Here is a 25611-nt window from a genome sequence, read left to right as displayed (position 1 = left end):
TATTGTGTGTGTTTTGTTTTTGCGGACTGTCAAACGTTTGCTTCTCCCACTGCATATGCTCTATATGTCTTATATATGAATATATGAAGTATAACATTATATGGCACATATTAATCGCAGCGTCACTGTGTATGAGGAAACATCTAAATCTAATAATGCGTAATGTTACAAGATACATTTTGCAGCATCTGTTTGTATGAATTGACCTCTTTCTCACTCTAAAACTAACGACAATAGACAAGGCACCACCAGTTCCTAGTAAGATGCTTACTCTCTGTACACATAAAGAGTGTATGTGAAACTTGATTGTCGTACAGATACTTAGATACTTTATTCACCCTATTAGCTATATATCATACAATTAGGCAGTAGCTTATTCTTTCTGGACTACCAAAAACAACATACAATTTCCATACACAACAGAAGGCAAGGGAAGTCGTTCTCGTTATTCTCCAAGCAGGTTGGTTGGGGAAATTATGACCTTCTTCTTCTTCTTCTTCTTCTTGAAACGCCGGGTCACAATTTCCCCACCAACCTCTGCTTGGAAAGTAGCTCTCGTGCCTTTGATGTCCCGCCCCTGTTCAGTAGTACCCTGAGAACGAGTCCATCACACAGACGCCATGCCCAATTACTCCCGCCATTTCACATACCGGACCGCCCCCTACATGAATGTTGCTTTGTTAACTATAGAGTCGAAATTAGCCAACATGACATGATTGAGGTATTAGAAAATTGCTGGGTCAGCCCCGTGCCTTGTTATGAAACAACAATACCTTCTATTCAATGGACTCAAGCAGTTACCGAGTGCGAGGTGTCATAATGTATGCTTGGCAACACCAATGACTGCCCTCGTTTTCGGACTAATATTAAGAGTACAATTAAGAAAGCATTGCTTCGGTCAGGCGTCACTTAAAAGATTCGTTGTTGGTTGGCAAGGGAGTATACAGACATTATACATACGCTGGCCAAATGTTTCGGTTTCATGAAGCTTTCCTACTCTTATCTACTTCGTGAATACAGCTTCCGTTACCTGTGGGTTATCGGACAGTGTAGTATACCCAATGCATAGTATGATAAGGTAACATAAGAGGATCATCATTTTCTATGATATCACCTGGCTTCGACATTCTTGATGCATGTGTTTCGACAAGCATTCTCAAAGCAGCTTCAAACCGAGGAATTTTAAGGGAGTGTTACCCATCCACAACACAGCATTGTCTGTTTGGTGATATTTGCAGGTTATAAGCCTGCATGGAATGTGTTGTCGTGCCATGTTGCATATTAAAACACGGGTAATCGCTAAAATATGTGCTGATGGACAAATTATAGGAGCGAAACAAAGGCACTGAGCTAAGTACATTCACTGCTCTGTTGACAATAGACAGACTTCCTCATAACACCGTCAACAGAACGTGTCTGGTGTCACGCAACGTCTCATTTTGGGATGAAATATTACATCGAGAGGAATGTCAGGTACATGGAGGGCAATCGTGCACTCATGGCAAGAAAAGGAATCACAGAGGGAGGGAAAGAGAGAAGTTAACTCCAAAAATCATGGTCATTCATTGGTTCATCGAGTAGGATGTGATCTTTCTCTCTGATGAACCTCTTTGTTCAAAGTCGCAGGTTCAAGTCTGAGGCCAAGGCGAGAGGAGAGGAACGTGCGTGGGTGACTTCAGAAGAATGCGGTGTGCTGTGGTCTTGCCAAGGCCATCCGCCGATCGCGGCAAGCGATGGTATTCGCTCGATGCCACGGCGTCTTTGTGCGAAGAATGAGCAATTCATGTGAGGGCAGAGGTGATACGCAACCTCGGACATCTTCCTGGGTCTTTGTTAGTTTTGGGACGAATTTATCTCCCTCTGACGTGAACACAACAGACACATGAATTATTCCCGAACCGTCCTGACCTGAGATGTAAAGAAGCGGCGGCGTCTGCTGCACAGGGAACCATACGCGTCTCTTTATCAAGGCAAAGGAAGACAGTTTAGACAAAATACGGACAGTATCATATATTCATATCATTATCACCTTACTTTCCTTGGTGGCGGCGGTGGTTGTGGAGGGGCTGGGTCAAACCCAAACCATCTCAAAATGAATCATCCTCTTCACTCCAGCGTTAAACCAAGCTAATGCAATTGAACTTATGTAAAATGCGGAAAATGATGCTTTTACTCTTCTTCGTTCACCAAGGGTATTTAGCAATACACATAATAACAACAACACTTAGTATCTGTCGACATATTAATGTATTAGTTACGATCCTTTGTTCCACGCCGGTGCTTGATCAGAAACTTCTATATGTTACGCTCTGGACTTGGTGGCCCATATCTTAGAGTTGTGTCATCATCTTCGTCGAATCGCATAGACATGTTCGAACAAGTGAGAAACCCAGCGCAGTGTACATGCACTACACAGAGATGTATGAAGGTAATTGTATATCCTTGCGAATCTTAGCCCATGTTCCGTGATACGTTTCAAACTTCCAACACATTCTGTACACTAGGTCAGAGAATTTCGACTTAAGAATTAATTGTAGACTTACTTCTAACTGCTCTCCTGGGAGTACTTAGCGCCGATATAAATAACGTAACGTGTAAGGAGGCAGATAACCATCATATCGTTATAGTGAGGCTTGTCCTTTCACACAAGAACTTGTTTACTCCAACAGTACATTGGTAATCAACCATATATGATGGGGAATTAGGAATCTTTGGAAATGTATATTTGACAAACGTATCTATCCCTAAGTGGACAGTTCATTCCGACACAATTGATACAAAAGCAATGACTGGTTAAAGTGTGGGCGGCATGTTATCGAAGTTCTACCAACACAAGAAGTATGTGCAGGTGTGGTGATCGTTTTCGACAACAAAGCAAAAGGTCGTATTTTAAGTAGAGGGGACAGCGTTGTGTGTCGGCACCGTGTGTTATAGGATATGCTTACTGACTTACACAAGTTATAAAGAAAGTGTCCTAGTAGACTCGTGCGAAATCGATTTGTGTGTACAGATTTTTCCCACCGCAATTCTTTTACAGCCCTGGGACCTTCTTTGTAAAAAGAGGTCGCACCAGCTGTAAATCTCGAGTTTTGCTCCAAAACTGTCGACATTGAAGTTCAAAAGGGCGATTCACCACAATTAAGGAACGTTTATGTTAAGAAAAATGTGCTGTGGGAAACATCGTTGAGTTTCCTTTTGGCCTAATGTTTGTGATTTTTGTCGAAAACGCATGACAAAAGTCGGTTTTACGAGCTTTCCTTGGAACACGGGCGGCCTTTTTATCGCACAACCCAAGGCGAATGATCAAAGTAAGGAAGTGAAAATCAACGTTGTTGGTCCGTTCCGCCGAATGTTTCGGGTGCCGAACTGCCTGCTATTGTCTGTATTGTGTGTTTTTATGACCTAGCTGACACGGCTGCACCTGTCGGATTATCTGACCTTATTCTTTTCATTGTGGGCTCTTGGGAGCTGTATCTCACAGGGAAAGTACATTATTACGTGTTCGTTCGTTCGTTCAGACCATTGTAATTCCTAGTGGCGCATAGGGCAGCAAGTTTCCTTGCTGTTTCAGTAGAAAGGTATATTTTTCACAAGAAGGGGTTGCTAGCCTTCCCCTTTAACGTGATCGAGGCACCTCATCGAACACGGGACCCCCATAATTTACGTCCCTTCCGAAAGACGGGAGCAGCCTCAACCGAAATGCCCCGCCGAGTTAACAACTAATTGAAATCAGGAGCTCAACTGTGAGGCATCCCTATTAAAAAGCATATTGATGATATACTCGGTAGTCTTTGCAGCTTGTGGGATTGTGACATGTGTAAGAGAAAATGTCACATTGTCAGGTGACTGAAAATGAGGAATTCTGTTGAGCGTAGCGATACAAAGTTTGGAAAGTCCCTTTGGAATGTATTGAACCGACTGTGTTGTGCCCGGGATTACTATTCGCATCTAATGAGTGGTAGTGATGAGTTTGTGTTTGCATAGCTCTAATGGGTGGCGTGCGTGTGTGAAGGTGACCGTAGGATCTTTTGTACCGCCCTGAATGGATAGATTTGAACTCAGCCTCTTCAAAGTCCCCAGTGATGTCGATGAAAAATATTTCTTTACCTGGTTTATGTCTCACTTCGAAATCGCCCATGCGGAATGACGAAACGGAGGATTGTTCGTGTAGCAATGAAAACACGCCCGAGGCAAAGGTTTTATTGTTCAATTTCCGAATAATAGACCAATAGAAGTAATGTCCCCCTACATTTTCAGATCATGATAGTTTTTCTATGCAGCCTTAGGGGAGGGGCGTGGTCGGGACTTGTCCCAACTGATATAGGTGACGCCAAAATACAACAGAAACAACCTCTGGCTGCATTCAGTCTTTCTTCATGGTACAACACTGTAGATCTGCTTAAATATGAAACGTTATGTTTCCCTAGCTAATCTTCTTAGATAATGAACAAATGAATATGTTAACCATTGCCTCTCGTCACAATTAAGACAAACACTGTATCATAATCGTCATCGTCATGGCACACAGTAAAGACCGAAGACGCGACATTTACTACCGTTGTACAAATAATGGGAAGTCTGTTTTCAAACTGCGCAACTATAAACACACTTTCATTCGCTCGTAGCAGAGGTGTTGAAAGTCACACAAACTGGGGGTTGCTCTGGAAAATTAACAGGTTGACAACGTAGTAGAAATAAAACATAATTACAGAGACGAGAATCCTAATTGGGGATACAAAATGTGGATGTCAGCGACCCAGATGTGAAAATACGTTGCATTGCAGATTGAAAAGGCAGTTTGACTATTCTATGTGCAAAGGACCTCTATGTTCACCGATAATGCACTTGGGGTCATTTTGATAGCGTGCCAGTTTTTCAAATTATGATATTGCCTCTCAATCCAAGAACCGCTTATTGATTGGGGAAAGCACTTCGCTTTAACAAAGGTGTGGACAAACGCCGCACGCTAGGTTAAGGGCCGCTGACAACACGTTAAGTATATACTGCTAACTAAAGGTCTAGAGAAAATTATCCTTGTAAATGTAGTTTCGTGTAAATGTTCTGAGGAGAAAAAGACCGGGAGTACTTAACAATTTGTGACGCCAGTCCCAGTTAGTGGGAAGACTTTGAAGAGGCCACCTCTGGGGCAGTGCAGCTACCTTGTCGGGGGGTACAAAAGTAAGCAGAGCTACCTTGTCGAACCACATCCCACGGTCCTTCTGTGCCTTTCTCAGATTCACCACCACTACAGAATAGAAATGAAGTTTTAGGTCATGACAGTGCCGCCAGAACGTGTCGCGCATTACTGTCACGGTCATGGTGGCAGCCCTGTCGGAAAGTTATCTTCCAAACTTCATTGTCTACTGACTTGAACCGCATTTTGCGGCTTGTAATGGCAAGGCTCGATGGCAAGGTCTCGGTTAGAGGCTTTTAATTATTTTCTTTCGAGTCTAGGAAGCAGTGAGGTTCGTTTTTGTGGTGCAACCAGGCAGATGTTAATACGTCAAAGTCAAAAGTACTGAGAAGTGACGCAGATAAGTATGGCTTCCAACTGTGCCGGTATTCAGACGAATACTGGGCTCAATGGAGCACGGGAGTGCACTTCATGAATTCCCAGTTACTGGGTCCTTTGTTGTGGCGGAATCCTTGGCACACCACATCAGTCGGAGGCCTCATGCATCTTTCCACACACAGTAGCGCCAGCCTAGTGACGAGGCACCCCGTGATCCCGCCTTAACCGATCACTCCGCGTCTGCCTCGGTCTGAGACACTCACTCAGCCTCTCTGGACGCGAAACGTTCGCCTCGCTGGGACCAACTCTCGGACCACGAAAAAAGCGAATTTTTCCGTACAACTTTGTGATTCGACGAGAGGCAATCATCTCTGTGACACACGCAAACGAAAATTGCGTTGCCATGGCAGTGTGATTGGTATCTGCACCAATCGAAGCCTGACTTTCCCGTTCTTTTATCGCCCGACCTGAAAGTGGGACAGGATGAACCGTAGCGGCACCCAGAGTACCACCACTCTCTCTCACACCGTCTCGCCGCAGAGACCAGGACCCCGCCCCTCCGCCACTTCTACTCCGACCAAGACGAGAGTGTCGCCCAGAAGCATGACCGACTCCATCTACTCGGCGCGTTTCAGCACTTCCCCGGCGATGTCCAACTACAACTCCGCCACCAAGACGCTGACGACGACGTACCGTCTTGGCGGGGGAGGCACCAACAACCGGACGTCGTACTCGGGCAGCCGGCCGTCTCCCGTCACCACCATGCGCCGCACCACCATCGCCGCCTCCCGCCCCAGCACCACCACCATCAGCGGGGCCATAGCCACGTCCAACGCCTTACAGATCGCCGAGAACCACGCCTTGCGCGTCCAGGAGAAGGAGGAGATGCAGACCTTGAACCAGCGCCTGGCCGGCTACATCGACAAGGTGCGCTTCCTGGAGACCCGAAACGAGGAGCTGGAGATAGAGGTGCGGGCGCTCCAGGCCGGCCACCAGAACTTTCACCAGATGAAAGAGATGTTTGAACAGGAGATCCGAGAACTCCGACGCGCCATCGACGCTCTCTCCAACGAGAAAGCCATCGTGGAGGTGGACAGGAGCACCCTGGATGAGGAACTGGACCATACCAGGCACCAGTGAGTAACTTAACATTTTCCGACCGTCTTTCCATTGACATTTTGTCACGAATATTGTACATATGTTGATACCCCTTTTGTTGTCTATTTAAGCATCTATGCAGATATGTTTATTGTGTATGGTCGCCGTATGTATGCTTAAGAGGAAGTGCCTTGAGACTTCCCTTTTTCTTAGACGGAATCACAATGAAGACCTTTATGAATGTGCCCCAACGCTGTACAAATTGCTCGTTGTGTTCATAACCCACCATATTGTACGTGCTGTGTAATGCGATGCTACACACATTGTTTGAGGAATGTATAATTGATTTTGAGGATCAAGACATAAAGGCCAGAGACGGGTGTCCTTTCTACCTCATTCACTGCTCCATCTTTGTATTGTTCGCTCTGCGAGATGGATCGATATTATGCACAAACACAATAGACGACCACTTACGTGTTTGATTGATATGTTTTAGCGGAGGGACTGTATCGGTATAAGCACATCTGGAACATACTGATATTCTACATTGCAAGCATTCGCGTACTTTCTGTGCATGATAACGTGCAGGAATTTAGATAGATGGTCTGTGTGTCGAAGTGCTAGCGATGTGATCCTACATTACCACCGTCCTCCCCGTTTGAAATCGGATATGCCTTTCTTGTCAGACTCCACGAAAAAAAGACCTCTATATATTTTGTTTTTGTCTCTTTCAATCAGGCCTGACGGCCATGGCCTATTCCCTGACCTTACAAAGTCAACAGACAGATAGACTCTGGCGACGATGTTTGTTCCTTTCCGATGCAAATGCGATCTCTGTGCTTTGAAGTCTGGGAAAAGATCAACACGTCTTAGAGCCCAGCCGTCGGTGGCTACTGTTTGGCGTTTGGTTAACATAGACTGAACTCTGCAAATCACGCTTATAGGAAGACCAGAGGAGTACATAGTGGAGTACATTCACAGTGTATTCCTGGGTAGTATTTTATCAGATTTATTATTCTCTGCGCTCTGGAACTCTTAACAAGAAGCACGAGGATATATCTAGTTTGCCGGACTGTTCGTCTTCTATAAAACACATGCATGAAATAATTCGAACAGAATCAAACAAGTGGTCGGATTAGTTGCCCGATATATTTTACAATTCTTACAGCAAGCAAACAACAAAACATAAAGTTGTCTGTCCAACGTTCATTTTACCGTTAAAATAACTATCATTACGGGTTGTTGACACCAAAGTGACATGAAATTACTCGCAGATGGCTATTTAACTACCGATGCACAAAGGTTTCGGTTGTACCTAGTCTGTCATTAGATGGGGAAGTTACACGGCTTTCGCCTGAAGCCGGGGCGTTAACAACGGCCAGGGGTCAGCCTGACACAATTCACGAGGCACCTCCCATTTTTCTTCTCGACACACGGCGTGGTTTGGCACGTAGAGGTGTCCGGGTCGCTGCACACTTTCCACTTTCTGCAATTATCTCAATACGTTAGAAGTGATTGGCAATTATAGTACGCTTACAAACTGAAATGATGAACGCTGTGAGAGGCATTCGCGTGTCTTGTCTGTGAACTTAAGAAGTTCTAGGAAACTAGGAAAGTGTTGACAGGGAATGAAAAGAAGTACGAAAGACAAACTGGGTTCGATCTTTGTAACGAAATTAAATTTCACAAAGTTCTACGCGTTTTAAGCCAAGTCGGAGGGAATTTAGAATTTCTTCTTAAAACTGATCATCTGAGTCTTTTGTTGTATCTTTCTGATCATAAGTCTTGGGTTTCTGATTGCATGTGCCAATGCATTTGATGATAAGATTTCTTTGGCCGTAAGCTACTTTTGCACACCTCCCTATTTTGGATCATTCTTAGCGGAGACCATTGTTAGCTTCGCTATAAGTTTAATCATAGTCATTAAGCTGACTTACTATGTCTTTGCCTTTCTCCCTGTGGGTCTTCACTGAGTTCGTAGACAAACCTTAAGAGTAGGCCAGGTCATTGGCCCCATTTGCCAAATTGTGCCATATATATTTACGACTACAAATCGTGTTTAAGTGTAAAATTATAGAGAATATGGGCGGATAACGACTCTGTAGGCGGCTATGTTTCCTCGGGCTACGTTTCCACCTGTTCGTGTGGTCCGTACAAGCAAACCCGTCAGCGGGAGAGTGAGTACCGCCATGGGAGCCATTACGCTTGTGTTCACCACTACAATTACCAGGTGTCTCATTAAGAAATCGCACTAATTTGCTGTCCGTGTACATGTTAACGAACGTGTTGGCAGAACACTTATAAATGTCCTATGCATCCATGTTGTTTGGACCGGTCAAAAATGTTTGTGAGAATTTTCATACCACAGCAAAAATGAGAACGGGCCCGTATTATGTTAACTATGGTAAGAATATACAGGATGTAAAGTTAAGGCTGTAGTGTATAGAAATATGATATATTTCCCTTGCGACTTCGCCAATAGGCCTTTTTATACTAAGGTCCTCTGAATACAGTAATGATTTTCGGAAAAATAACAGGGAAGCTTGTGCGTAGTTTTGCTAATTGCTAATTTGCTGGCGCCTTGCAAAATGCCTCAAAGTGATAACAATGGTGCATGTGTATGTGTACATCATTATTGATGGTGAAGTCATAAAATGAAGACAAACAGGATTTTCAGATTTGAATAGCGTTGTTATTATATGCACCTAAAAACGGAAACCTTCTCCCCTTCTAGGTTGGATGAGGAGAAGCGAACTCGCAGTGACATTGAGACGGAGTTAAACAGGACCAGGAAGGTGGGCGAATCGTTTCTTGCCGCTGCTAGAATTTATCTTAAAAACTTAGCCGGAACTAGCCAGGAAGTTATTTTCATAACGAATGTGCCTGAATGTGCAATAAATTGTTAACAATAGTAGACTATAGCTGAATACAACCCTTCAATACAACTCGACATAGCATAATCTCGAGCTCTTTGCTGATTTTAAGTAAGTCGGGATTCGGGAATCTTGTGAAATTAACATCTTTCGGACGGGACATTACACTGTATATGAGTTCGCCTCAGTGTCTATGTATCAGAGGCAAAATATGAATTGAATACATGATGATAAACTCACAACCCGATGTAGACGTTTGTGTATCTTTTTATGCATACAAAACAAACATTTACATTTTTTTTCAAATCGTTTTGCAGGAACTGAATAAGGTGGATCTGGCCAGGCAAGACATGGAGACGAGGTTAAAAACATCCCTCCAAGACCTGGACTTCTCCAAGGACATCCATCAACAGGTACGCCGTGTGACTGTTATACAGTACAATAATTGGTGAAAAGGCATCTTTCAAAATCCACATATACGGTCTTTATCTCTTGGAGACAATGGATGGCCAACAGAAATACCACAATTTAATCTCCAAACAGATCTACCGATGGCAAGACAGTAGATCTGTCACCGGTAGATCTGCTTGGAGATTACGCACATTGATCGTGATGATACGATGCAACGCCGCCTATCCCTTGTCCCCGTAACTGCAGGAGATCGAGGCCCTCCAGAAGCAGCTGGAGGAGCAGAAGGCGGTGGTGCAGATCGACAGCGGCCGCAGCATCTATGACGAGATGGCCATGGCCATGGCCAACATGAAGAAGCAGTATGAAGCCCTGGCCAAGAAGACTAAGGACGAGTCCGAGCAGTGGTACCAGTCCAAGGTAAGCTGTCTGTGGCTCTGTGCATGTCCAAAATTTAGCGAAGCTCCTAATTTCAAACTCCCACTGACAGTTAGATTTGCTCTCCTCACCTATGGTAGGCGAGTCATTAATAATTCATGAGACTGCAGTGCAGTGGAAACATTCTTGGAAGTCGTCCAATCGACAGAAGCTGATCGATGATCACAAAAGTCAACATTAATCTTAAATCTGGGTCAGTGCCTTTCTTTTGAAACATCAATATTTCGGAGGGGATAAATTGCATTGTATATGAGTTCGCCTCGGAGAACATTGCCCGATTATGTCATGTCCTGACGCAATTCATATCCCTGTCTCCTTTCTCAAAAGAAATCGTATTATTTTTGACAAAAAGTTGATGTTATCCTTGTATCCAGTGCATTATCATGTAATCTTTGTTCCATAAAGATTGAATCACTCAGATATACTAGTAATAGCGTAGTGTTTAGGCTAAAATTATAGTGAACTCTTTGGTAATATCATAGGAAAATGCGTTGATATTAGTCTGGATGTTTAGAACTGTTTAAGGATCTTTAAGAACTTGCCATACATTGTACCCGTTTCAATTGCTGTGCAACACACATTGCATGATTGTATGATTGTATCTGACCTGCCCCCCTCCCCAGCTGCGTGACATCACGGAGAAGTGTGACCGGGCGGAGGACGCGCTGCGCCTGGCCAGACAGGAGGCTCTGGAGAACAAACGCCAAGTGCACGTGCTCACCAGCGAGGTGGACACGGCCAAGAGCAAGGTCAGGAAATCAGACTAGAAAACCACTGTACATGATGTAGACATGGACCTGAAGTGAATGACCATCTTTTGGGCAATTTGTCTACCTAAGACATACACAGTATACACAGCGGGTCAATATTTCACTCCCTCTGTAAGACTAAGTTCTTTTGCATTGTAAGACTAGTCTTCACAAATATTGCCCTACGTAAGATAACCAAAATTATGACTGTGTACTTTGCATCACACCATTACGTGATAAATTTCCAATATATTAGTCGTTTTCATAATGACATCCTATGAAGTGTAATCTACGTTGTAGCTGCACCAGTCTTTCGGAAGGGACGTAAAATGGGGGTCCCATGTTCGAGGAGGTGCCTCAAGCACGTTGAAGTGGAAGGACTAGCAACCCCTCCCTGTAAAAAATATACCCTGCTACAGAAGTAGCAAGGGAACTTACTCCCCTATGTATGCCCGCCACTAGCTATAGGCACTACAAGGTGTACAGAAGATAAATTATGACTTTGTACTTCGTAATGGCATACTCACGTATTAATTTCCAACATACTAGTCGTTTTCATAATCACATATATTAATAAAGTTCTAAGTCTAACTGTTCCTTAATTTTCTTTCCCAGAACGCCCTTCTGGAGAAGAGTGCCCGTGACTTGGAGAGCCGGTCCACGGGCGATGTTGACCAGCTGCAGTCCATGGTGCGCGGTCTGGAGGACGAGCTCAAGCAGATCAAGAACGAGATGGCCAAACAGGTGCAGGACTACAACGAGCTGATGAACGTCAAGCTGGCCCTGGACGTGGAGATCCAGGCCTACAGGAAACTGCTGGAGGGCGAGGAGACACGGTAGGGCTACTCTCGTTTTTGGCGACGCCTCAGAAGCAGAGTCGTTTGTATGGCGATTGAGTTGACAGATATTCTAAAAATTCCATGAACGTATTTCCTAGCTATAGGGAATTTGTTTTGGCAATGTTTTGGTTTATTTTTTACTTGCACTGCTTCTCTTAATGTAAAATCTTGATACATATAAAGAAATGCAGCATTTTGAAGTTCATAATCTTTACATTCAAGTGAATAAAGCACAAGTGCAACAGTTGAATGAGAAAACCATTGTCTATTTTCTCCCCCTTAGAATGGACACTTCCCGTGTGAGCTACTCCCGCAATAGGTCATCCATGATCGTGGACGATCTGGACGACAGTAAGGAGGATCTGAAGATCGAGGAGACCGGGGTGATCCGCATGACTGTGCAGAGCGAGAACATCGCCGGACTGCTCAAGGTAGTTTGGGGTTAATGTCTAGCCCGGATGCCAGCCATTTTAGATTTATGTGCTCTCTTGGTCACATGCATCGTTTTGGCACGGAAGCGTCCAAGAGAGCTTACTCACTGAAAGCTAAAACGGCCGGCATCCAGGCCAATCTCCATGCCGATATATATATATATATATATATATATGAATTCTGCCAGTCTCTACATCTTCTCTGTCGGTCTATTGGTGCTTTTTTTGTCACTGCACTTCTCACATGTGGCTAAGGAAGTGTTTGTATTTTCTGTTTCAGGGCCGCACGTTTTTCCTGTCGTTTCGTGACTCTGAAGACGTCTTGGAGATGCAGAACGGCCCCGATGGACCTGCGGCAGTCCTGGCCGTGAAGAAGTCTCCTCGCAGGTTCTTATACTTTATATCTAATACACTACATTGACATGATCATGAGACTTTCAATTTTTGATTTGTTCATGATAAGTGCAGGTTGAATAGAGGGTTGAAGGCTGGGGCAAAAAAGATTTAGGACTATCAATGTATGTTTCCTAGTAGTGTCCGTTGGAAGAATGACCAAGAAGTACATGCTGTCTGATGTTCTGTTTGTGTTTATTCCAGTGACAGTCAACTGTGGTCCTACACCGACGGTCTCCTGGTGAATAGACAGAACGGCCAGGTGCTGCATCTCCCAGAGGCTACGGCAGGGGGCGCTGTGAAGGTGGCCAAGAAAACGGGCAAGCAAGACCAGAAATGGATCGTAAGTATCCTCTTATAGCCACACAAAAACACAACGATACACATTACTGAGCTTCCTTCCAGCGAAATCACACACGTTGTCAGCAGAGTAGAACTTTTAAAAGATCTTAATCTTATTGATCGTAATTGTAGCTCCTGGTGACCCCCTGCTATCTGACACCCCTTATCCACTAGAGGCTGCGACTGCTGAGTGACCGCTAAGCGACCAAAACTTTGACAGATCGTTCAATGGACTTCATAGACAAAGAACGAAACGAACTTTTGTGTGTTTTGTTGTTTTTTACAGCATAATTCTTACATCGGGCATCATATTCCAATTACAAAGCCAAATCCAATTTTGGTCGCTCAAAGATCGCTCAAGTATTGACGTTACGTACTACATGGTAAGGCGGCCTTGTATCTATATATGTGAAACGTTTTTGACCATACGATACTGTTTTTCAGATCCGCGGAGACGGGTACATCCTGTCTGACCCTGACGAGCTGGCCATGGACGTGGCTGACGGGAAGGTCGTGGTCCAGCACAAGAAGAAGGACGGTCAAGACTGGGACGTGGAGATCTACGAGACCGTGTAGCGTATATAACGTTCCAAACCTACCGCACTAACGTACTAACCACCAGCTTGGGTTTTAAAGGACATTTGACAGGATAAAGGCAGCATTTGACACGTAATGCACAGCACCTTTGGCGTAACAAGACGGTTCAGCATGGTAAAAAGAAAGTGGAGACGGGGAAACTATAATTGTTTTTTTATTTGTGTGGGTGGACAGCTGAGGAGAACGTAAACCTTTTTTGTTCCAAGAAACCCATAGTAATTTTCAGCACCATGACCCCTCTTGAACGTTCAGGGATCATGGTGCCGAGAAAACCAAGGAGGTTATCGATAGAGCCTCCTTGGACGACCTACATGTAAAAGTACGTAGTCCCTCCCAGTTCAGTAACGTTACCGTGATTTTCACACGTGCACTGCAGCTGGTTCACCGCACATCAGCACATTTTGTTTCGGAAACGTAAAAGATTGTAGCCTCCGTTGCAGGCCTTCCCACTAGCGTTTTGCTAGCGATTTTTTTTCAATTTTGTTTCTTGGGGGGGGGGGGGGGGGGGCGTATCTGCTTGAGTTCCTGATTGGGCCCCGTGTCTGCTTGGGACAGCGATTACCACGATCCCAAGCAGATACGGGGCCCAAGCAGATACGGGAGCTCAAGCAGATACGCCCCCCCCCCCCAACAAAAATGAGGGAAAAAATCGCTAGTAAAACGCTAGTGGGAAGGCCTGCAACGGAGGCTAAAAAGATTACCTTACAATGGACAGCACACTGGCTTGAAAATGTCGAATCGATGATGTTTTGTGTCATTGGTAACAATAATCAATGTCAAATTTTAACTAAAAGTAAAAACAAACAAGAACTATTCTTTATCATTCAAACTAAATTCTTTTTGTTAATGCCCCATATCGTATATCTTTATTGCCAATTTTATGCGGTCAAAATAATCCCATTCAAATTGATAACTTGAAAGCAATGGTTAGGTTTACCGTTGCTGTCAAAATTTGTTTGAGAAATTATGAAGAATTATGAAAAACGAATTTCGAAAAAAGTTAGGTGCCCAAAATTATTGATGTAACAATTAGCTGTATAAATGTCCACTGTGTATTGTTGCAGACGAGAAACGGTTCAACAACTTGTACGTGCTGGCCTCGACATCGACGTCTAACATTGTGCAAACACTGACCGGGTGCTACCACTTCTACTGTTACTCCTTCTACTACTACTTCTACTACTATAACTTCAACATGCCTGTCAACACACTCACACTTAACACTCAACAATAATCATTAACTGGTCAAGGCAAGCGGGATGTGAAGATCATGGTGTTGGTGATTTCGGCAAGGCTTCGGACACGGTTTACACGATCGGTGGAGGGACACTCATCACGATTGTTGTCGGTACGATGGAACATTGGACCCGCGCATGCGCTCGTTTTCAGGGACTCGCCTTTCCTGATGAACGGCGGACCTGGCCACATGTTTCACACGGAGACCATCAAAGCCGCTGAGGAGATGGAGAGTCTGCAGAACGACATTGATATGTACGAATCTAGGGTGTAAAATATCCCGGAGTCAACAAAGGGGTCGTCTACCCTTTGTATTGCGGACAGTGGGTATTTCGTGGTAAAATGTCCGTAATCATATAAAAATCAGCAGTCTACTCTTTCTATTACGGACAGTACGAATCTAACTATAGGGTGCAAAATGTCCAAATCAACAAAGGGGTCGTCTACCCTTTCTATTACGGACAGTAGTTATCTAGGGGGCAAATATTATTGGTGAGCTATGAAAAGAGTTTTGAATTCAATAACGTTATTTGGCACTTTCCTCCAACAACTATATCTATTGAGGATATTTCGAAGGTATGTTTTTGTTGGATGCAAAGCACTTGCTCTGTTTTAAAACTGTTCCCTTTATTACTTGACTCAAATAACACCCTATGAATTTGCAAAGACCAACTTAAAGACATTCTTACTAGGAGACAGCTTATTGTGATTTGATACACTCACTCCTTAAACTTATTCCGAAAATTGTCAAATGTCCACTCATTAGCCGCTCATCTTACTGAATTGTGCTTTACGATGTTTATACGAGGTTCAAAGTTCGCCTGGCATGGTGTGTTTTAAAAGAAGAGGTAGTCACAAGTCGTTAAGAAAGGACAGGCAGCAGGTTTTGGTGTTATAGAGTTGGACGTAGTTTTAAGTGGAGATAGCGCTGTAGGTTGGGAGGGTTGGTGGATTATACTCGGAAATTCTTGTCGAGTAGGTATAGAGATAACGCATGTTATATCAGGGTTAACGGTGTGCTATGTTGTTCTTTTTCTTTAAGACTGTAAGAAGACGAGTGGAGAAGAATATTTCATACGCCGGTATTATATATAGTACACTTGTATGAAGACATGTTTGATGTAGGATTGTATGTTTTACCAATCTGTGTCCAAGAAATGACGTTTGTCCTTTTGATTTCCATAACTTTATCAGACACAGAAAAGAGATTTGTGTGGCTATAGTTTCAGGCCGCTTCGAGGGTCAAAATTCAACATGTAACCTTGAAATCCAAAGTGGACAGTCATCTCGTAAGTTATCGCGAGACAAAACGATACCACGCAATCGAAACATGAATGCCAGACGTAAATGTGGATTGACATGTGGATTTCGGCACATCCGGTCGTGTATTTGAACACATTGGAACGTTATTGTAACGGTGATTTCTGGAATATCCAGTCCTACATTTCATGCTGCGGATTTTTGCCTAATGATACAGAATAGATTGAGTGATTTTCTTAATAGATTGACTGATAGAGATCACAATGGAGCTGTTGAAGATACCGGATACGATTGTAAAACGGTGCTAATATTTTCTGGGATTTTACATACTTTTCTTCTTGTTTCTTATTTTCTTGTGCTAACGGATGATGAACAGTATATTAAAGGTGGTCAGAAGAAATAAAAACAACGTCTCTTTTTATTGTGAAATGGGTTTCTTTGTTGGTTGAATATCAACACTTGAAATTGGGATGTTTCTCATACAACATGACTTTCATAATGATATATACAAGGATTAATATTAAGATGTAAGCATCAAATGAAAACACTCAGGACATCACCATTCACTGAAAAAGTCAAACCTTCAGGTACATTGCTACCTCTGTTAATGTTAAACTATTGTTCGGTGTAAAATGTTTTGTACAAAAGTTACGCCCACAACAATACAGTTTGGCCTTTAATTTTTGAATAACTCAGTTTACTAAGAAAACTCTTGGAAATTAAAACATTGGCTGTTTGTCCAAACATCGTAGCTGTAACACAGGGATGTGAGGTTAGCCTCGTAGCCAGACTTCCATGAAGGACACAGAACAATAGAATCGGTAAAAGATTACAAAGGGTTGGACGACGTTGCGAAGGACGGACCACGTGATCACACCAAAGTACTCAATCTGGACCAAGTCCGTTCCGTCATCCTTCGCGTCATTGGTGCAGACGGCGAACAAGCTGGCGTTACAGAGAACCAGGAAGACGACGGCTTGTCGGGTCAGGTCAGGACAGAAGTCGGCGGTGGGAGGGATCCTACCCAGTGTGTCCAACACGACGGCAGACTGCGTCGTTACCAAGACGACATCCAGAAGCGCCTCCATCAGGACTATCCCAGGTATCAGTTCGGGTTGGTTCAGAAAGATGGCGGCCACGACGGTTAACAGGTCTCTGAAGTAGATGGTCGTCACGCAGAGTAGGATGATGATCATGCCCAGTCGATTATCCCGGTCAGGATCAAGGGCCCACCCACCTTTCTCCACGGCACGGCGTCGCCGAACGCAGGTAAACGCACACGCTATCGTCATTGTCAGCAGAAGGACGATTCTGTGGGCGTAGTAGACGACGAAGGCAGCGCTGCCCGGCCGCGCGTCGTTATGGTATAACACGATGACACAAATGGTGATGACAAACAACAAGAAGCTCAGGACGGTTCCTCCGTTCGACTTCTCCATGGACCATCGCCGAGGGGTGTTCTGGGATACCTCGTTCACATCCGCCATCTTGCTCCAAAGAATCAGGATGAGGCCAACACTAAGGATGTAGAACTCCACGTTGCTAGGATACAACACGGGGTCCAGCGTAGTCAAGAAGGCCCTTTCTCTCAAGCAGTCCATGGACGCCTCAGACACGTTAGTCGCATTTGCGGCTTCGGTGATGTTGAATACTGAGGAGGAGATGTGAATAAACATCGTATAGTTAGTCACAAGGTGAATTGTTTGAATACAAGGTGCTCAAGACTATGTTAGTACTTGACACTTTCACTATATCATTTCGCCTTGACCGATTAAGCAGGTATCTCACTGAAGCTGCGGCATGTTGGCGGCGTCGCTGCGTCCTAAATTGGATTTTTGTTACCCTTGACTTTATAATGGGAATATCATGCAAAACGTACAAGTATAACTAAAAAGACAACAAAACATACAAAGCATTAAAAGATTCGTTTTTATCGAAGAAATCGCAGTCAGGTCGCCAACGTGCCACAGTGTCCAGTGAGATACCCGCTTTAGAAAATGCAATCCTTACCTTCGACTTCGTCTTCGACAGACCGCCGCACCACTGCTGCCGGTGTGGCGGTGCTGGCGTTCAAGGCAAAAGTCGTGACGGGTTCAACCGGCAGTCCAGAACCGTTGACCGAGCAGTTGGAGGCTCCGAAAGCCGCGGGCACGTCTGTCGGGGGCGCGTGGCCGGGCGTGTCGTTGGGAGTCAGACGCTTCACATCTATCCAGGCCTCGACGATGACGGTGCGTATCCAGGCGCAGCCGCATGTAGCAACGGTATGCATGACTCCAAAACTGTAGAGCAAAAACAAAATTCCTTCACCATTTTATTTTCATTGCAGGAATATGTAATGCACTGAGTACATGACATGTAGATCGAATGGACAACGATATTATATGCCTACAGCATACTTCACAGAAACAAAGATAGCAAAACAGTGCCACTGCAAAACCTTAGAAAGCCACTAGGGAGCCCATTATCGAGCTTGCCCTTCGTTTTTCCGACCCCTCTCCACCTACGAAATATTACAAGGATCCATCCACAGCTTCTTGAGTTATACTGTTCACAAACACAACAAAAAGACAAACAGCACCGAAAACATAACCTTCTTGGCGAAGGTAATTACAGCATCATCACACAGCCATGCCCACCTTGTCAGCACATGGAGCTTGCCGCGGCGTGTCCTATTGCTCCAGGCGTGGTGCCAGAGGTGGTGCACCAGGAACAGGGTGAAGACTGCCTCCGACACCGGTGTCACGGCGAGGATGATGTTCTCGCAAGCCCCGTCGGAGTCGTCATTGGCGTCGGAATAGACGTATGTGCCGAACTTGAACGCAGAAATCAGAATAGTGCAGAAACCGAAAAACGACGCTGCTCCTGAAACAATGAGTACGTCAAAACGCATCAATCAAAAAGTCCTCTTTTTTAGAAAAATGTAAAGACATCTTTAGATTTCCTTCGAGGATACTTGAGTTGAGTTAAGTTGTGCCTCACCTGTTAGGTAAGTGTTGACGGTTGAGCCAGGCTTGTCCACAGTTCCCCCGCCCCTGGCCGCCATGATGCTGCAGGCATGCACGGCGCCCATCCACAGAGCCCCCACCAGGAACAGGTACAGGTAGAACGCCTCCACGGTCGCCTGGGAGATGTCGGACGAGAAGAGCTGGGCTGCGGGCAACATGGCGCCCACAGCAAACATCAACAGTCCATACAGAACTCCGAACATGCGCAGTAACATCCATCTGGAAAATAAAAGAAAGAGAGTTTAAAATGTCGCGAAGAAGTAACATCCCTCGAAATTACTGCTCTCTTTTCTCTTCTGATAAGTCAACACCAATATTTCAAAAATAAATGTTTATACGTAAGCTGGGCTTTATCGTGACTATTTCTTTGGAACTAGGGTCTTCTGATATTTATTCAGCCCTCCCTCTGCCATTCTAGCTGACCTGACTTTCCATTCAATTTAGGCAGTTCAAACTTACTTGTCGTCTGACAGACTGACAACTTCTTCATCAGCTCCCGTTCCGTCCTCCTCCGTTACCAGGGTACCATTGGGGATGATGTTTTGATTTGGAGTCGGTTCTCTCTCTTCTTCGGCCTGGGAAACAAATGAAATATGAAGGGTTTCATTTGATTTATGAAAGAAAGAAATTTCTAATGCCTACTTTTTTTTAAAATTTACTTTGAGTATTCTGAAAAAAATTTATCTTTATCAGACTGCGTCTCTGAGAGAAAAAAATGTGTAGGGAAACAAAAGAAACGTGAGGAAACAGGTGTTCCACGATAAAGCCACCCACCTGTCCACAATATTCCTCTGAAACTGAGGATCTCCTGGAGCTAACCGCACTGCTCCTTCTGGAAGCGAACAGTTCCTTGCCGGAACACACAGAAGAGGCCTGGCTTGCACGTTCTACCATGTCCTGGTCTGGATTGTCCCTCTGGTACCGTGCGTAGGTCCTGGTCCGTTCCACCAGGCTGTTGGCGTTCGGAATGACGTGCTGGCTTCTGGAATAGACAGATTTGTTCCGTTCAAACATTATGTCCTGGTCCTCAAACTCCTGCAGAACCTGTTGCGTTCTTGTGGGTATCCTTGTCTTCTGCAGCTGTTCCATTGGCCGTGGTTCCACCCTCCTGGCGTTATGGTGCTGGTAGGGTTTCAGCGGGGCGTCCAGCATCGCAGGCATCGTTCTTCCTGATAGCGGTCTCGTCCAAGGATGATCGATAGGAATCAACAAAACTCCTGCAAACAGAGTAAAGAAACTCTCAATGGAGGATTAATCTTGTATAATACGGTCTATTAGTTTCCGTAGCTCCACGAAAATGAGACTTGTGTTTTTTGGCAGTCGTGTGCAACTACACACGTACACCTTTGATTGGAAGAATTCTTCATTGTGTTGACTCATTTCTTAGACGTTTGTCCTTGTTGACTCAACTTGTCCTCAAGTGGGAAACGCCAGTCCAAAGCTCTCAGGGTAACACTTTAAGAAGTGGCCTATAATGACTGCTTCAATTATTCGCAAATGGCTTCCTTTTTTCTAGTGTTTACTCTAGTATCTCATTAAAACTGTAGCTTTTGGTTCCAAATCACACGTTCACAAAACGGCAACAGATAGATTGTATTCATCTAATGTCTTAAAATTTAGCATATATGTATATGTATATATATATAGTTCCGAATTTTCGTTTGTCCCTAGATCAGTGCCGAAATCACTAGGACATACAAAGAGGAACAAACACTATCCACGTCTTATTTATCCAGCGTTCTAACCATGACGTCACGACGCCGATGTAACATAACAAGCTGACGATGTCACAAGCCGCTCCACACACACCTCTCATCCCTAAAAAGCTCTCAGCGTATCCTCAAATCAGGATTCCTCATTACGCACGAGGGATAGCTACTTTATATATATATCCAGCTGTTCATCTTACTCATTAAAAGAAAATACGTCGCCGTTGTACATGTTACCGGTAGGATACCTTGACAAAACGATTCCATTCCCTTAAATAAAGTGACTGTATTCGACACACCTTCAAATTACTTTTGGCCCTCTGTCGACGAGCCACGTTATTCGTATTCGTTTGATGAGTATAAGATTGCTGGCTAAACAAAGACCATATCGCAGCGCTTGCATCACAAGAAAATATCGTCTACTCAGGTTTCAGGTACGAAGCAAAGACAGATGACGTCATTATTGTCTCAACAAATCTTGACCACACCTAGTACTTCTACATGTCACTTGCACATCGCTAAAATCAACTCACCTTTACGTGATGTACGGGGAAATGGACTTTGTGTCCGGTCTTACCTGGGGTGATTAGCAGAGTTCTCTGCGTTTTGAGCGAGCCAGATCAATATTGTGTTTCTCCAGCTACCAGTTAAAGAAAGTGAAGGGTCGCAGTTACTTGGATCTTTGCGCACCTGCGGCTTGTGCCTGTGCGTCTTATTACTCAGTATTGTACCGGACATCTGAAGGGTTTGTGGCGTAAATACGGAGGATATTTGGCTGGAACTGGGATCGATATGTCATTCTGCTAGAGGTTCAAGGCCAGATACAGTATGTGTAACTAGATTTATTATAAAGACATCAATACTGTATCGATCGATCTCTAATGGAAAATTCCTCGTGAAGTTTGATTGGTTAGCGAGGGCCGGGGTGCTAACCCGACCCGTAATGTTGTGGTTTTAAAAAGATCCATTCACGTTTTCTGTGATGATTTTACAAAGATTGAAATTCCATCCTGTACGAGGCACAAAGCTAACGATGTTTTAACCATTATCTGATGTGACGTACAAAAAAGTGTCACATCATGCAAGTATATCAGATCTCTCAGATAGGTGTGTTTGACGGCCAATTGTGGGCTGTTATACGCTTGGCAACGCCAAAATAAAGTGATCATGACTTTGATAATCAAAAACCTCAACGTGGCGTGATCTGTACGTTTACTTAAGCACCGGCTGCTTTAAAATCTGTATTTATAATCCGACTGAAAGATTATCTCGCTCGATGGATCAGCAAACATGATAAACCTTGCACATCCGCTGCACGGCCACGTCACACGCGCACAGCTGCTGGCGGCTCCGTTGGTTGTAGTGTTTACTCACATCGGTCGATATATACGTACAGAAGAACACGGGGGCTGACGCTCTCAACCGACTAACTACAGGAAAAGCTGCGAGAGAGTTGGTACCACCAGAACCAAGGTTAGATATCATTTCTTCATTTCAGACCGATGCTTTTAAGCGGTCAGTATTCCGGGTTGAGAGGTGATAAGGATTTTCAAGATGAATTTTCAGTATCTAGAAAAGATCCTTGAGGATAGTATGTATTTTGACTTGAATGATATGTGGGACAATGAGCGCAACAGCATCACACTAATTAAAAAGATATGTTGCGTTTTTACACCGTCTTTGTTATGCCATCTATAGAAAATCGATCTGACCTTAATTGTGACCTTTCTTAAAATATGGTAATCTTTGGCCGCAGTGGAGGGAAGCAATAGAAACGGCATATTGCATACGGCAGAGGTAGACTGTGTACTGTGTACCCAAAAAAATGAAACGAAGTAAAGCGCGTAACACTCACTAGACCAATACTTGTTTGCTGAGAACGTGAAAACCTAGTCTGGATGCCATCCTTTTTAGCTTAAGTACGCTTCCTATGTCCCTCTGTCGTTTTCTTTCTCTATGCTGTGAAGCGACCGAGAAAAAGGCTGTCATCCAGGCTAGCGAAAACATAGATTCTGTGAAAGAGCGGGATGCCCGGTAAACCGGATGGGATCGAGGCTAGTGAAAACAGGCCTAGTATCATACAATAAGTTTGTTTGTGCTTCACATCTCCCCCATGTTACTCCAGATGCAGACCCTACTGTTGACCGGTGCCGTCCTGCTCCTGATGACACGCACAGTCCTGTTAGAACCCTCGGACGGTGAGGAACATGATGACATGTTGGACGGAGATGACGAGCCACACCCACTTCTGGTAACCAAGGAGTCGTGGTTCGACATAGAGGTACCTACAGCTGACTTCGCAATTAATTGAAGCTACCCCTAATTACACCCTAATCTTACAGGGTGGACTATCTGAACAATTCTATACATCGACGTTATTCTATAAATTCCTCTTTTAGTTTGTCAATTAGGTGTTTGTTTTTTCGAGCTCTTGCTACATCATCTGTAAGCAACAAAATTTCTTCTATAAAATGAAATTAATTAGGTTTTCTGACCGGCATGTTGTTTTTCTTCCCGCCCGCTGCACAGATCGATGACGAGCCAGTGGGGAGGATTGTGATCGCGCTGTTCGGAGAGACTGTTCCTATTACCGTGGAGAACTTCCATAAACTGGCACAGGGGAACGTCCGGAATGATGTAAGTACTCCATTTACGAAGCTCTGAATTCATACAATTTCATTGTACGGTAGTTTGGACGTTACTACTTTTTACGGCAAGTCTTAAAATGTTAATCTTTCCACACTTGATTTGATTTGTTCGGTTGTATAAAAGACATGATGTTCATACATGAAGACATACAACCAGGGTTACTAAACTAGCCGAAGGCTATCTATTATATTACAAAGGGCTAGCAATGGTGACTTAACATGTCTACGTCTGCCACTAGCTGTCTCAAGGGGGGGGGGGGGGGGGGGGGGGTTCTGTGTAGCAATCAGACTGACCCCTGAAAAAGTCAGTCAATTTAACATATTTCTTTGTTACCCTTCAGCCTACATTCGGGTACAACGGAACCTATTTCCACCGTGTCGTGCAGGACTTCATCATACAGGGAGGGGACATCTCGTCTTATGATGGGACAGGCGGTTAGTCTTTTAAGCTTGTTTGTTTGTTTGTTATAATGACTCAAAAAGCTTCTAGAGAATCAAGTGTACTCTCTTAGGCGTTTTGTCGGCCTTTCTATCTTGTCCGTTTTTCTTGGGCATACCAAAAACTGACAAAATAGACTTCCAAAACAAGCCGGAGCTTAACTTCTGATTGGTGGCTAATACACGTGTACAACTCGCCCTCCCCGCCTCTCCCTCATACAGGCAGAAGTATCTATGGTGACACCTTCATTGACGAGAACTTCCGATTGGGCCACGCCGGGCCAGGCTGGGTGTCCATGGCCAACAGCGGGCCAGACTCCAACAACTCGCAGTTCTTCATCCTGCTGACTAAATCACGCTTCCTGGACAAGAAACACGTCGTCTTCGGAAAGGTTATCAAGGGCATGGTGAGTTGGCATTTGCCTTGTTTTAGCGTATGATTTTTAAAACATTACAGTAACTTGATCTTCAAATAAATTTCAGCACATGTCATGTGCGTATTGTGTGTGTGTGTTTGTTTGTTTGTTATTTGTCTGTTTGTTTATTTGTATTGTATATCCGGTAAACCTTTAGGACCTGGAACTCAGTACCGTAGCTGCAGCCGGTTCTGTGGTAAGAACCAAGGCCACCGTGCCACATTATGCGCTTTTCCTTTCCCCATGACTCTTACCTGTCCTCCCTCCCGCAGGATATCGCCCGGAGTATCGGAGAGATGAGGAGCAGTTCTAACGGTCTGCCGTACAAGCTCGTCCGCGTGTCCGACTCGTCCTCTGACGCCGTGACAGAACCCTACGTGCTGGACGCACCGGAGGCCATCATATATGACATCGAACCCGACCTTATCAAACCTACGTGATCTTATCATATTCTGCTCTCGTTTTGTCGAGCTCTCGGCTGTATCTGTTGGTATCGAAACTGTTTTATTTTATGTTATATGGAATTAAGAGGTGTACCAATAGCGAGTGTAAAGGAGCGGGGGTTAGTTTAATGTGTACGTGTAGGCTGCATGGACAGGGAGGATTATCAATATACTTTTTACCCAAAATGTAATGATGTACGTATTTTCACAAAAGCTCCTTCCTTATCATCGCTGCTGAACCATGAATGAATGATGTCTTGGTTCACGTTGTAGAAGCATGACCACCGATTTTAACGGAAAGTACGCGATATACAGAGCTATTTTACACAGAAAGAAATACATAATATGCATATTGCAAGTGTACCGATGTCTAAGTAAATCCACACTTACATACAGAAGGATTTTTGTCAATGTCTTTCTATCATATTACACCAGGAACGTTAGAAAATCAAACAAAAATAACGCTACTCAACACGTGTGTCATCGATTATTTCGACGAGTGATAAAATAATTCAACGTACAATGTGTTAACGTTATATCTGTATTGTTGTATTCAATCAATAACTCACTCTTAAGTGTGGGAATCAGCAACCAACAAAACTTTGTCTTACTACAGACTTCATGTAACGTTATAAGTTCTTGTTAGATATCTGCCTTTCATTTTCTTGTATGTTGTAAGACACCTTTCATCTCCGTATACTACTGTAACAACTACCGTAACAGCGTCTGAGCGATGAAATAAAGTGAATAGAAGAATTTCATCGTTGTGAGATTCA

General features: G+C 44.1%; 3 protein-coding genes across 6 annotated transcripts; 2 read left to right on the top strand and 1 right to left on the bottom strand.

Moving 5' to 3' along the window:
• Nucleotides 1-5571: 5571 nt before the first annotated feature.
• LOC136428087 (vimentin-like) lies at nt 5572-16605 on the top strand. 4 transcript variants are annotated; one of them, XM_066417367.1, is made up of 11 exons: nt 5572-6648; nt 9345-9405; nt 9801-9896; nt 10141-10311; nt 10953-11078; nt 11694-11914; nt 12201-12348; nt 12629-12735; nt 12946-13084; nt 13528-13655; nt 14745-15187. In XM_066417367.1, exons 1-11 carry the CDS (start codon nt 5996-5998, stop codon nt 14794-14796), a joined length of 1902 nt encoding a protein of 633 aa, XP_066273464.1. In that variant the 5' UTR covers nt 5572-5995; the 3' UTR covers nt 14797-15187. The 4 variants fall into 4 exon arrangements, with proteins under 4 accessions (XP_066273464.1, XP_066273465.1, XP_066273467.1 ...); XM_066417368.1 differs by having other exon boundaries at nt 5573-6648; nt 13528-13660; XM_066417370.1 differs by having other exon boundaries at nt 5575-6648; nt 13528-13660; nt 15070-15183.
• A 4-nt stretch (nt 16606-16609) lies between these two features.
• On the bottom strand, nt 16610-20488 carry LOC136426947 (proton channel OTOP2-like). Its single transcript, XM_066415666.1, has 6 exons — nt 19956-20488; nt 19641-19756; nt 19156-19400; nt 18813-19038; nt 18187-18455; nt 16610-17827 (listed from the first exon to the last, which is right to left on the bottom strand). Exons 1-6 carry the CDS (start codon nt 20340-20342, stop codon nt 16950-16952), a joined length of 2121 nt encoding a protein of 706 aa, XP_066271763.1. The 5' UTR covers nt 20343-20488; the 3' UTR covers nt 16610-16949.
• Nucleotides 20489-22219: 1731 nt separating this feature from the next.
• On the top strand, nt 22220-25596 carry LOC136428086 (peptidyl-prolyl cis-trans isomerase A-like). Its single transcript, XM_066417365.1, has 6 exons — nt 22220-22363; nt 23016-23171; nt 23420-23527; nt 23880-23973; nt 24199-24383; nt 24665-25596. Exons 2-6 carry the CDS (start codon nt 23016-23018, stop codon nt 24830-24832), a joined length of 711 nt encoding a protein of 236 aa, XP_066273462.1. The 5' UTR covers nt 22220-22363; the 3' UTR covers nt 24833-25596.
• The last annotated feature ends 15 nt before the right edge of the window (nt 25597-25611 follow it).

Source organism: Branchiostoma lanceolatum, chromosome 2, assembly GCF_035083965.1.
Source record: "Branchiostoma lanceolatum isolate klBraLanc5 chromosome 2, klBraLanc5.hap2, whole genome shotgun sequence".
Lineage (NCBI taxonomy): Eukaryota > Metazoa > Chordata > Leptocardii > Amphioxiformes > Branchiostomatidae > Branchiostoma > Branchiostoma lanceolatum.
Note: the sequence above shows the minus strand (reverse complement) of the source record. Positions and strands in the feature narration are given on the sequence as shown.

Excerpts from the sequence above, each read along its gene's own strand:
- LOC136428087 (XM_066417366.1), top strand. The coding sequence starts at position 5,996 with ATGAACCGTAGCGGCACCCAGAGTACCACCACTCTCTCTCACACCGTC. Across the intron at positions 10,312-10,952 it reads AGCAGTGGTACCAGTCCAAG|CTGCGTGACATCACGGAGAA; the intron begins GTAAGCTGTCTG and ends CCCCCTCCCCAG. Across the intron at positions 13,656-15,069 it reads GTGGAGATCTACGAGACCGT|GGACTCGCCTTTCCTGATGA; the intron begins GTAGCGTATATA and ends GCTCGTTTTCAG.
- LOC136426947 (XM_066415666.1), bottom strand. The coding sequence starts at position 20,342 with ATGCCTGCGATGCTGGACGCCCCGCTGAAACCCTACCAGCACCATAAC. Across the intron at positions 19,401-19,640 it reads GTCAGTCTGTCAGACGACAA|ATGGATGTTACTGCGCATGT; the intron begins GTAAGTTTGAAC and ends TTTATTTTCCAG. Across the intron at positions 19,039-19,155 it reads CGTCAACACTTACCTAACAG|GAGCAGCGTCGTTTTTCGGT; the intron begins GTGAGGCACAAC and ends TCATTGTTTCAG.
- LOC136428086 (XM_066417365.1), top strand. The coding sequence starts at position 23,016 with ATGCAGACCCTACTGTTGACCGGTGCCGTCCTGCTCCTGATGACACGC. Across the intron at positions 23,172-23,419 it reads AGTCGTGGTTCGACATAGAG|ATCGATGACGAGCCAGTGGG; the intron begins GTACCTACAGCT and ends CCCGCTGCACAG. Across the intron at positions 24,384-24,664 it reads GAAAGGTTATCAAGGGCATG|GATATCGCCCGGAGTATCGG; the intron begins GTGAGTTGGCAT and ends TCCCTCCCGCAG.